Consider the following 13,318-nt stretch of genomic DNA (forward strand, 5'->3'; position numbering starts at 1 on the left):
TCACAAGTACAAGTGATGATTGTTGCGCTTCCGTAATTAAATTTTGTCAAAGAGAGACTGCAAATGAATTTACCCTTGCTAGAAAGTCCCTAGATTTGTTTTTATAAAGAAATGTGCTGTGACCTTTCAACTGTTGTAGGGTGTCTATTGAACATGAACTTTAGAAATTACACAGAACCGAAATAAATGGTTAAATGTGAGTTTGGATGAAATAATTGTGTTAAATATATAGTTCAGTCATGAAACTCTAGATGGCACAGGCTGACGGGTTGTTAATGTAACTGATGATATTCAGAAAGTTAAACAACTTGGCACAAGCTGATTGGTTCATGCTGCATATGCAGCTAATGAGCTTACTGCCTTGCATTTATATGGCTGGCTAGCATTCACTTAAGATTCCTGCAGCACACTTCAGAGTTTCTCTGAAATCCTTCACCTTCCCCAGCTCCACCTGTATAGATCTGTTACAGGTTATTTTATATGCTATTTGTGCAGCAGCAGTATGTCTTAAATACTCACCGTATCGCTATATGCATTGGCAGTAGCAAGTTCCTGTACTTGCTTGCAGCAGCAATAATCCACAACTACAGCAATAACCAACAGCAGAAGCAATTCAGCAGCAGCGTAGCAGATCTGTTCCACCAAGACCAAATACATTAACATTGTCATATCCATCACCATGCTAAAATCTTCTGAAAGTTGTCATGATTGAAATACATGTTAAACACATGAATTTTGGCAGGGATAATGTACTGTACTTAATGTACATATAAACCTTTAAATATATACAGTTTGCCTTGATTGAAGTGAACAGAAATTATGCAGTGTTCAATTCAAGTTTAGAAATTAATTTTTCCTCTCAGGTAAATAATGCTGAATCTACCAGTTTATCATGTCCGTTTGTCTCTCAGGATGAGTGCATCTCACTTCTTCTGCCCCTGATAGAGCAGGGAATAAAAGCTGCTACCCCGAGAGACCGTGTGTAAATGTGTGCATTCGTGATGCATGCAAAAATAAAATAATGCTCCGGCTCAAAAGCACAAAGCAGCCTAACACAGCTCATTTTTGTCCATTTACGACCCCTAAATGAACGAGTAAAATGAGCCTGAATCAATCAGAGAGGATTCAGAAGAGACGTAAATCACTCCTACAGCCGAAGAGCAAGTTCCTGCCCAGCAACACACAGTTCTTCTGTCTGCATCTCAGGAGAGGAATTAGCACCTTCCTTTTCAGTCCAACTGCTGCTTATAATTCAGCTGGATATTAAAGAAATACATCAACACAGCAATTATGCAGTCATGATGAAGACAGCTCGCAGCCTGAGGGAAGATACAGCTGCCCCTCCAACACAGAGACTACTTCCCTCTTTAGTGTTTTATTCTGGATAATCATATAAGGAGCGAGCGCTCGGCTGGGATAAGAAATAGGATGCCAGTTTAAGCTGCCTGCGTCTTTTAGCGGGGGACTGTGCCTCTTCATTTTTACCTTCTGATAAACTGTAGTGGTTTTAAGAGACTTTGCACGTGTCCTCTCAGTGTTTACAAATAAAAACGCTAGGATTGCTAACAGGGTGGACATAAAGGGCTAGCGTTAGCCAGTGCTCAGTGATAGCTTACAGTACATGATGATCCCACTTTTGAAATGTTTAGATTAATCAGACTGATAATCATACAAATTGTGGTTAATTAAATTTTTTTATATACTTTTATACAACAAGGATGTGCTAAATTGATAAAAAGTGATAGTAAAGACATTGTAAAAAAAAAAAAAAAAATATATATATATATATATATATATATATATATATATATATATATATATATAAATTTTGAACGGCAGTGTATGTATGTATATATATATATATATATATATATTATTGCTGTCAAACGATTAATCGTGATTAATCGCATCCAAAATAAAAGTTTTTGTTTACATAATATATGTATGTGTACTGTGTAGATTTATTATGTATATATAAATACACACACATGCATTTATATATTTAAGAAAAATATGGTTTATATATTAAATATATTTATATATAATATAATAATATAAATATATAAATGTATATACATGTAAATATTTTCTAAATATATACTGTATCTGTGTGTATTTATATATACATAATAAATCTACACAGTACACATACATATATTATGTAAACAAAAACTTTTATTTTGGATGCGATTAATCGTTTGACATCATTTATATATATTTTGATATTTCCAGTTTTCAATTTCATTTTAGTTGAAGTTTTAGTACATTTTTATAATGATGTTATATTTTAATATTTCTCTTTAGATTTAAATTTCTTTATTTTTTTATTTTTACAAATCTTTATTTAGTTTTAATATTTAAACTGCAATTAGTTGCCAAGCTAACATTTATAATTTTTATTTTTTTAAGTTTTACTTTACTTTTTTACTTTTGTCATTTAGCAGACGCTTTTGTCCAAAGCGACTTACAAATAAGAAAAAGTAACTAAAACTAAAAAGTTACAACTCTATAAATACTATCTACCCACATATTTAAGAAAATAAAGAAATTAAATAAAATTAACACATGCATATAACAACAACATTTCAATGATAAACATATCAATGAAAAAATTAAATAAAAAGCTACTACTATCCCTTGCCGGTGTCCCTTTTTTAAGTTTTTAAGATAGTGTGTTAGTTTATCATTTAAAATGTATATTTTATTTAATGTCAGTTTTATTTCAGTAACCAAAAATTATTTTTAGTTTTAATTAACAGTAACTGGTGTTGCCTTTTTTTTTTTTTTTTACCTCTCTTGTATTAGCTACTAAAGTTTGTCCTGTTGTTAGTGATGTCACTTCCTGGAGGATGATGTCATGAATATTTTAAAAAGAAACATTGGGAATATTTCTTAGAAATTGCTCCACCCACCCCACCCCGTTAAACATGCAGCACTTTGGCAATGTTGCTTAAAATAATGTGACAAAAGACTAAAAAAACATTTTCATAAAAAAATGAAATGTTTAAATATTTAAAAACAATTTTTTTAAAAACAATTTTTATTTTTAAATAAAAAAATATGCCATTTTTAATTCAGGCATGGATTTTGTTGCTGCTGAGCTGAGAATTGCTGGAGTGAATAAGAGATGACATGTAAACGGTCGGGACTTTCAACCTGACACACTCAATCACATCACATGCTGTCCCGCTGCAGCCACGTACCCGCCTGGTGCTCCGCTCCCCCAATGAATGCCTGTGAGGAAACGGAGCATGAGTGTGTGTGTGTGAGAGAGAGAGAGAATGGAGTAAAAACTGTACCTCTGCATAAAGCATCACATTCAATCTTGTTATTGCCATAGAGCTGTAAAGCATTTAACTTGTCTGGGGTAGTACAGTGTTCTGATCCTCGCTGTTGCAAAGCGTTACATGGCATTTGCACAAATGTAAGTTAAAAGTCGTTGATGTCATAAGAAAAACTTGCTCAGTTTGATCCGCTGTGATGGTATTTGGCTTCAAGATGCTTCTTCTTTTCTCTCCCTCAGTTCCGGCCATGATAACATCGTATCCCAACAACTCACTGGCAACGAAAGGAGAGAAGATAGAGATGAGCTGCAAGGCTCATGGTGAGAAGCCCATCATGGTTAGATGGGAGAAGGAGGTGGAAAAGGAGAAGCAGTCACACATGATCAATCCAGACATGTGGCGGCACACGGTAACGGTCAAGAATGTCGGCGACGAGGTCGTCTCCACCCTGCAGGTCAGATTCTTCAGTTGTCATTTTTCATGCTTGGCCTCTGATACTTTGATGCAAGTAATTTTAAAATGAAACAATCTTTTCACACTTCATACTGATGGTTTAAATTATGAAAGTTTAATTAACGGTAAACAGGTCTTTCAAGGTACACAGACTTACAATTAAATTTTAAAAGTAAAAAAGATATACATAATAATATACAGTATTTCTATAGGTATTTCTATATTTATATAGTAATTTATTATAGATCACTGAAATGTAATAAATAAAAAATCTTATACAAAAACTTATACAAAATATGTGCATTAATGTTCAAAGATTTGTGGTTGGCAAGGTTTTTTGATATTTTCACAAGAAGTCTCTCATGCTTAATAAGGCTGTAATCATTTGATCAAAAATACAGTAAAGGCAGTAACATTCTAAAATATTCAAAATTTGAAACAACTTTTTTTATTTTAAAATATTTAACAATTTAATTTGTACAATTATTAATTGTTCATGTTAAAGCTGAATTTCCAGCATCATTACTCCAGTCTTTAGTGTCACATGATCTTTCAGAAAACATCATTCTAATATGCTGATTTGGTTCTCAAAAAGCAGTTATTATTTTACATTTTGAAAACAGTCACTTCAGATTTATGTGGAAACCATGATACTTTTTTTTTTCAAAACTCTTTCACAAGTAGAAAGTTTAAAAGAACAGCATTTGTTTGAAATAGAAATCATTTGTAACATTTTAAATATCTTTACTGTCACTTTTGATTGATTTAATGCATTCTTCTTGAATGTTTTAATAATCATCGGGCCCCAAAAATTTTAAGTATGTTTTTTTAAATATATCTATATATATTATTGAATTTATATTTGACAACCAAACTAATTTCAAACATATAAGCATATCAGGTCCTTCAGGTATCTGAACTTTCTTCATAAAGTTTGTATGAATGGTTTGTGATGAGCAGGGTCATTTTGGGTATGAATGTCTTTTTTCTTGTTGCTCATTCATACACCATATTCCTGATTTCAGATCTATCCAACAATGAGAGAGGATTCTGGGTTCTTCTCCTGTCACGCCATTAACTCCTATGGTGAAGACAGAGGCATCCTTCAGTTAACAGTTCAAGGTAAGCAGCCGGAAAATCGCCTGGGCTTGGTTAGAGATTCGGGGGATTTATTAGGGATTTGAAATGACTCTTGAGGAAAAGCTTCTGATTTAAATGTCATTGTTTAAATGTGGAGAGGGTTTCAACGCTTCTGAGAATCTGAGCGCAGTATTGTTGAATTCTCAGAGCCACCAGAGCCTCCTAAAGTGGAGATTCGTGAGGTGAAAGAGAGGACCATCGCCCTCCGCTGGACCATGGGATTCGATGGGAACAGTCCCATCACCGGATACGATATTGAGTGCAAAAATAAAACAGGTACATGATCCAAACCAATACGAGCAACAGTAGCCGTTTCGGTATGAATAAATCATCATAGAATTTGTAAAAGACCTATAAATGAATCTGATCAGCTGTCACATGAGATCCAGATATGTTCTCAAGCATCTCTCCAACCATATACAGAAACTTGGGAACGAGCTCGCAGGACCAGAGATGTGTCTCCCACCCTATACCAGGCCACCATCATAGAGCTTCACCCATCGTCCACCTACAACATCCGCATGTTCGCGAAGAACCACATTGGCGACAGTGAACCCAGCAATGAGCTCACAGTAACCACCGATGAAGCAGGTACGATATACTAGTCATATTCATGTTAATGGGGATTATTATGTACAGTTCATCAGTGGATGTTACTCTTTCATCTAATTTCTGATATTTAAAATGTACTGTACAGTCTTTTAGAAGTTTTTGAAAGGCTTTCCTATTTATAGAAACAATATTGTTGATGTTTCACTTCCTGTTCCATCAGCAGACACACAAGAAGGAATTATGTTGCAATACTGACAATTGGTGGTCAAGGGTGAAATTACAGGAGAGTGATTGAGATACTGATAACTACTGAGGCCACTGTTTATGAGAATCGTGATGGCAAATCTCAGACCAGTCTAAACAGAGTCTATGTTTGACCACTCTAGATCCTGAAGGACCACCCCAAGACGTCACACTGGAAGCCATCACCTCCCAAAGCATAAAAGTTACATGGAAGGTATGGCTGCACAGGTTATTGTGGCTGTATCAATTTTGATGTAATATAAACATACGCATACACATACCAATTAAAGGTTTACTCATTCTATATTATTATTATTATTATTTATAAATATATATAAGTAATACACATGAAAACGAATAAAATCTACATAGTTATATTTTTATGTATATAAATAATTTGTTTTGTTATAATTGTTTTGTAATATTTAATATTTATGTTATTAAATAAATATAGAAAATGTGTTATTTATTTGATTATATTTATTCCTAATATTTAATTTATATAATATATATATTTTATTATGATTGTTTATATTTAATATTTATATTACTAGAAATAAATAAAAGAACAAATTATATCAAATGTAATGTGCATGTTTTTTTATTTTTTCATGTTTTTAAATCTTTTTTATTTATTGATATTAAGTGCTAATTTCATAAAGACATTGATATTATATTGAAATATATTTGACTACAAAAATAATTTCAAGCATATACATAAACCATAAATGCAGGCATAAACTTTTGTTTATTTAAAATTTATATATATGTATATATGTGTGTGTGTGTATATATATAACTGTATGTATATATATATATATATATATATATATATATAAATAATAGATTTTAGTGTTAGTGTATAGTGTTTTTTCAACCATTGAATATAAGAGTACATATATGTATATATATATATATATATATATATATATATATAATTATTTTATTTTCCTTGCACTTTTTGTGATATTTATACACAGGTATACACTCTTAATTAGGTTTCAAAAGTGGGTTTTTCACAGCAATGCCAAAAAGAACCATTTTTGGTTCCCCAAAGAACCTTTTATTGATCAGTTCTAAAAATAACTTTTTATTAAATAACCTTAGTGTGAAGAACATTTTTATTCTTTAAAAAAAATGTGTGCATTGGAAAGGTTCCATGGATGTTAAAAGTTCTTTATGGAACCTTAGGTTCAAATGAAGAACTTTATTTTTAAGAGTGCATGCCAGTAACTGAGGTCTTGGTTCTAAACATTATGTTCCTCACCTGCAGGCACCTCTGAAACATCTCCAGAATGGCGTGATCAGGGGGTATCAGGTGTGCCATCGAGAACACTCCATCAACGGCAGTCACCAGTTCGTCTGCATCAGCATGGAGGCCACGGGAGAGACCGAGTCCCTGAGCCTCAACAACCTGAAGAAGTTCACCGAGTATGAGGTGGTGGTGCAGGCCAGTAACAGTGCTGGTCCGGGACCGGCTTCCAGTGAGGTCCGGGCCACAACAATGGAGGACGGTAAGCCACTGTAATCATTCACACGAAGCAGGAAATTTTAGTCCCTCAGTGTAAAGTTTTATAGCTTTAATTACTTCTTTTAAAAACTATTCATCAAAAATACCATGATATGCACGAAGCACATTTGTAATGTTTGCTGCCATCTAGTGGCTACTGGAAAAGCTGACAGTGCTTGAAATGGCTATAAGAAACCAGTTCAAGTTAATTCATCAATTTCAGTTTCTTTCACACCTACTGTACATGTTCCGAGCCAGTGACTAATTAGGTTAATTATGAGATGATTTTCTATATTTCACTTGTGCTCTCAGTACCCAGCAGAGCTCCAGAGAAGGTTCTGGCCACCGCTGCTTCCCCTGAGAGCATCTCTTTATCCTGGCTGACTCCGTCCAGGGAAGCTCTCAACGGCGTTCTTCAGGGTTTCCGCATCATCTACTGGGCCAATCTACCAGATGGAGGTACAGCTCAGACCCCAACCAGTTTAATGTGCCTGAAATAGCATTACTTTCAATTTGTAGACGTTTATATCCAAAGCATCTTATATTATGCTTAAATTAGAATATATATATACATATATATATATATATATGTGTGTGTAAATTTTGAATTTATATTTTGGAAAAAAAATTGAAATATTGAGAATATCGCCTTTAAAGCTGTCCAAATGAAGTCCTCTGCATTGCACATTATTAATAAAAAATTCAGTTTGAATATATTTACGGTAGGAAATTAAAAAAGAACAACGTTATTAATAGTTAATATAATAATATAATATATATATATATATATATATATATATATATATATATATATATAATAATAATAAAATCTAAATAATAATGATAATACAATTTTAATTGTATAATAATTTTTATATAATGTACGATATATATATATATATATATATATATATATATATATAAATTATAAATATTTACAGTTATAATAAATAATAATATATATATAAATACAATAAGATTTGAATAATAATAAATAATCAATTGTAATTTATGTGTGTGTGTGTGTGTGTGTGTATAGAGAGAGAGAGAGAGAGAGAGAGAGAGATTATAGAATTATTATGATTATATTATTATTATTATTATTATTATACATATTTTGCATCCATGGACCACTAGGGGGCAGAATGTACCTTTTCATCTGGGAAGCCAAAACAAAACTGACTACCAATATGTATAGTATATAAGCATGATGTATATTGGTATTAAGTTTTTTTTGCCTTTAAAAGGAAGAATTCCTAGTTGAAAAGGTATGGTAGTATATACTATATAGTGTGGCAATATTGCATCCCAAACTATAGCACATAATATACTATTTTCAAATTTTAAAGCTTTTTAGGATAATGTTATCCACAACTGGGTCTCTGATATCAATACATGCAGCTATGCAAGGGCTCTCAAGTACTAATGTGTCAATTTTTATTTCCAGCACTGGCATACTGACTTACTACATACCTGTACTAAAAAATACATACTACACTATCACCAATGTAGTACATGCATTTTGCAATTCAGCAATAGTCTCGTTTCATAAGTGTTGTGCCAGCATGCATACTTGAATAGGCCTTTGTCTGAACAGGCCTCTCATGAGTGATTTAGACTGTGAGGTTAGTTAATCGATCACTCAGCACTGCAGCACGCAAACCAGAGAGCAACATAACCCATTCTGCACACCTGTTTAATTGGCTGCTTTATGGCTCTCGATCAACTTGTGCTCAGTAGAACAAACTCACAGCACACATTATGTCGATCCGGCTCTTTCCAGGAGCTATTTGCTTATAAATTGCCTTATTATGATGGAGCTCGGGGACAAAATTCAGCACCGAGCAGCAAAAGACAGTGGCTCTTTTCCATCCAACAGCAGCAGCTAGATTGCTAAAGGAATGATAGATAGCAGGAAAAAATGGAGACATTAAAATTTTAAAACTTGCAACTTTGCTGTAGAACTGCAGACAGTCTCAATGTCTGCCCTATATACTGCATGGGTGTAAATTGTTCATTATTTAATCATACAATAACAAATTCCTGGTGAAAGAGCTGATAAAAAAGTCACATCATAAATTTTGTATTATTCAGTTGACTAAAAAAGGGATAGTTCACTCGATAATGAAATTGTTATCATTTTCTGACCCTCATGTTGTTCCAAACCTTCTTATAAACACAAAAGAAGATATTTTGAATAACTCCAGTTAGATTATGATTCTAGTTGTTCTTATTTTCCATCAAACCATTCTACGCTGACTGCAGCAAAAGCAGCAGACGGGATGGATGAAATTGCAAATTCAGTCTCTGACATTAGGTGGTACTTTTTTGGCACTTATTTTATTAGGCATCATGCGGAGATAACATGAAAAAAAATGTCAACGAAATTTTTATGAAGAAAGTCAGTTCCCTTTTATTCGTAATGCTTCCCCCTTTAAACCAGTAAATACACTCCTATGCCTTGCTCGTCCAAAGACTTTAGAAGGCTAATCTTACAAGTGGACATTTCTGAGCAGACACTGAGTGACACGGGGAAAAAAATCACGCATGCATGTAAGGTCTGAGGTGAAATGAAAGGAATTCGTTGTTTGCTCCAGAAATCCACTTTTCAAAACAGTGTCTAATTTTTAAAATGAATATTTAAAATGATTAAGTATTTCCAATGTCAACTAGCAGCAGCAGTTCTGTTTAGTCGACTAGCCGGCTATTTTCGCACATTCTTCTTCAAAATTAATTTATGTGAGTAAATGATGACAGAATTGTCATTTGTAGGTGAACTATCCCGAGCACCTTTTTGCACCATCAACAATCATACAGTGGTTTATTTTATATGACCAAATGTTTTTGAACGTCTCTCCGGGTTTTGCCACAATATCATAATTTCACACCAGTGTGGTATTATCGCTGGTCAAAATGCATTAAAAGTTTTCATTTTTCGTTGAAAACAGTATCATGTAAACGCCTCTTTAATTCCTAACATGATCAAAACTTTGCTGGAAAAACCTGTTGTACACAATCTACCACATGACTTCTGCCCTTTTATTGATAGTTCATACTTTTTAGCTAGTAAAAGGCCTTTTAATAAAATAGAAAAACAAACATCTGCACTAAATTGCATATTTTTGCTCAGTTTGGGCCTTTGAATAAAATTGAAGAATTTTTAATTGAGTGTGAGCTCCATATTCTACAAAAGCCTGGCCTATCAAATATGTTATGAAATGAATTTTTAAATTTTCTTTTTATATTTTGTCTAAAGATTTGATGCGCTGTTCTGTTTTATAAAAGTGCATTTTTTTCTGACTATTATTTAGTATGTCAGGCTTTACAGGGTTAAATTTGAAGTTATATTTGTGAATTTACAGGAAATATTGTATTAAAATCAGTGTTCACTTCATTTTAGAAACCTCATTGGCTGTCACTCAGTAGAATTGTGTTTAACTTGGCACAGTCGAGCTACTGTATGAGTTGATAGCAAGTCTTAAATAAGTTGTTTATTCCTCTGCAGAATTAGGGGAAATCAGAAATGCCACTACCCAGAAGGCCCAGCTGGAGCTGGAGGGTCTGGAGAAATACACCAACTACAGTATCCAAGTTCTGGCCTTCACCAGAGCAGGAGATGGAGTACGCAGCGACCAGATCTACATCCGCACCAAAGAGGATGGTACGACCCACAGATATCCATTCTTTGACCAACTAAAGTCACAGAAAAAAGATCTTCTGCTGTCAAATTCTGTCCTTCTGTTTGCCAATCTGTTAGCTAAAAAAGTTGGTAAAGATCTCTCCAAACAGCCTGAATCTTTTCTCTGCAGTGCCAGGTCCGCCCGGCGGGGTGAAGGCAGCTGCAGCCTCCAGCTCTGTGGTGTATGTTTCTTGGCTCCCTCCGCTGAAGCTGAATGGCATCATTAGGAAATACACAGTCTTCTGTTCAAGCTCGTATCCCACGGTAAGACTCGGCCAACTGCTCTCATACTAAAAAGAGAGATATCACGCTGGCTATTAAGACAGTGTTAAACAGCATGTGGAAGTGCAAAGCACTTTAGCTCAGAGCCAGTACTACGTCATCGAGCTAAAGGTAATGTTTAAATAGCTTCTTCTTTCCCAGTTTAAAATGAGAGAACTATGTGACGCAAGTTGTCAACTGATGGAACTGATGGAAGACACAAGGTCTAACCAGCAGTCATTTATTTTGGGTTTCGTTTAGGTGGTCAGTGAGTTTGAAGTGGCCCCAGATGAATTCCTGCACCGGGTTCACAATCTCAGTCGCAACAGGAAGTACAGTATCTGGGTGATGGCGGTGACTGCGGCCGGCCGGGGGAACGGCAGTGATATCATCACCGTGGAACCTCTGGCCAAAGGTGAGTCCATTCGTTCTTTAGAAGCAAAGCAGCTGATCTGTGGTTTTAGGGGGATATTTTTAAGTTAAGCCTCTTGTTCAGCCATTCTGTAAATCAACCATTCTGGAGTAATTAGTCATATTTTGAGTTCTTGTGGCCCTCCCGGAGCATAACAATAAACCATGAGCAATCTAAGATACAAAATATGCCAAAGTGTAAAAATATCCCGAAATGTACAGTGGACCCAAAAGATTCTTGAATACATTTTAAAAGATGGGAATGTCATTGCAATACAAATATTAAACCAACTAATCATTCTCGAGTCCGACTCTCTAACCATTAGGCCACGACTTCTTTGTGTCTGTGATGTTAGCATTTTTAGCGTACACTACTGTTGAAAAGTTTGAGTTTTTGAATGTTTATGCTCATCAAGGCAGCATTTATTTGATCAAAACTACAGTAAAAACAGTAATATTATGATATATTATTACAATTTAAAACAGCTGTTTTTTATTTGAATAATTTTAAAAAGTAATTTATTCCTGATTCAAAGCTGATAGTCTTCCAGTCTTCAGTGTCACATGATCCTTCAGAAATATAAAAATAATATGCAGATTTGGTGCTCAAGAAACATTTCTTATCAATATTGAAAATAGCTGAGCTTGTGTAAACCGTGATACATTTTTAAAGATTCTTTGATGAATGAAACTTCAAAAGAACAGCATTTAGTTGAAATAGGAATCTTTTGTTAAGTTATAAAAATCTTTACTGTCACTTCAATTTAATGCATCCTTATAAAATACAAATCTTAATTATTTTGAATAGTAGCATAAATATGGTGTAATTTGCAATGATTGTGTTCTGCAGCAAAATTGTGTATTAGGCTTTCCTAAATCGATAAATTAATAAATTATGGTGTTTTTTTTATGTTTTTAAACAGCTCCTGCCAAAATCCTTGCATTCAGTGGTACTGTTACAACGCCATGGATGAGGGATGTTGTTTTACCCTGCAGGGCAGTCGGAGACCCGCCTCCTGCCATTAAATGGCTGAAAGAGAGGTAAATAAACCTGTTTCATGGGCGCAGACTAGAATGTATAGAACATACACTCTCAAAAACATATTAACATGAGTATGAGCGTATGATTTAAGACAAACATGGCAACAGCTCCGTATTATAGTGAAAGACATACCGCATTGCAGATCTAGCCTTTCGTTAAGAGCAAACACAAGCATCTGAATACCTATGAGTAGAATCAGTCACTGGGGTATGCTGGGAAATGTCAAACTCTGCCATCTTCATTGAGGATTCACACTGTTTCTCGCCAGCGGGAGCCCGGCCCCTGCAGTCATTGATGGAAGACGCAGTATCCATGGAAATGGCAGCTTCGTCATTAAGACCGTGAAAGCAGAGGATTCTGGGTATTACACGTGTGTCGCCAGCAATAACTGGGGAACGGACGAAATAATTCTGAACCTTCAGGTTCAAGGTGAGGTGTGAGAGTCGGGCAGGATGGTCACTTTCTGTATAGCCTCGCCTGTGTGTCAGTTTCATTTCCTTTGAGTTATTACGCAGTGTTTCTCACTGTATAAATATCATCTTCAGTCCCCCCTGACCAACCTCGTCTCACTGTGACCAAGACAACCACCACATCCATTACTGTGTCCTGGATACCAGGAGACAACGGTGGGAGCTCCATTAGAGGTGAGCTGCTTCCACCTTCAGCTGTTTTCCTGCTGGAGAAAAACAAAACAGAAAAAAGAGAATAAAATTGTTGTTCGACTGCTCAAAATTTAAGCAAAA

The 13,318-nt window shown here is 34.6% G+C and overlaps 1 protein-coding gene across 1 annotated transcript in view; it reads left to right on the plus strand.

Annotated features, from left to right (window-relative positions):
- LOC306863958 (cell adhesion molecule DSCAM-like) overlaps positions 1 to 13,318 on the plus strand; it is a 78,206-nt gene that overhangs the window by 56,928 nt on the left and 7,960 nt on the right. Inside the window, exons 12-24 of the mRNA XM_079407588.1 lie at positions 3,524 to 3,738; positions 4,763 to 4,859; positions 5,025 to 5,153; positions 5,301 to 5,468; positions 5,816 to 5,886; positions 6,946 to 7,186; positions 7,495 to 7,641; positions 10,688 to 10,843; positions 10,992 to 11,125; positions 11,384 to 11,537; positions 12,457 to 12,574; positions 12,844 to 13,004; positions 13,121 to 13,219. Coding sequence (XP_079263714.1) covers positions 3,524 to 3,738; positions 4,763 to 4,859; positions 5,025 to 5,153; positions 5,301 to 5,468; positions 5,816 to 5,886; positions 6,946 to 7,186; positions 7,495 to 7,641; positions 10,688 to 10,843; positions 10,992 to 11,125; positions 11,384 to 11,537; positions 12,457 to 12,574; positions 12,844 to 13,004; positions 13,121 to 13,219 — 1,890 coding nt within the window. The remainder of the gene's footprint in view (positions 1 to 3,523; positions 3,739 to 4,762; positions 4,860 to 5,024; positions 5,154 to 5,300; positions 5,469 to 5,815; positions 5,887 to 6,945; positions 7,187 to 7,494; positions 7,642 to 10,687; positions 10,844 to 10,991; positions 11,126 to 11,383; positions 11,538 to 12,456; positions 12,575 to 12,843; positions 13,005 to 13,120; positions 13,220 to 13,318) is intronic.

The sequence above is a fragment of the Barbus barbus genome (genome assembly GCF_936440315.1).
Source record: "Barbus barbus genome assembly, chromosome: 45".
In the NCBI taxonomy this organism is placed as follows: domain Eukaryota; kingdom Metazoa; phylum Chordata; class Actinopteri; order Cypriniformes; family Cyprinidae; genus Barbus; species Barbus barbus.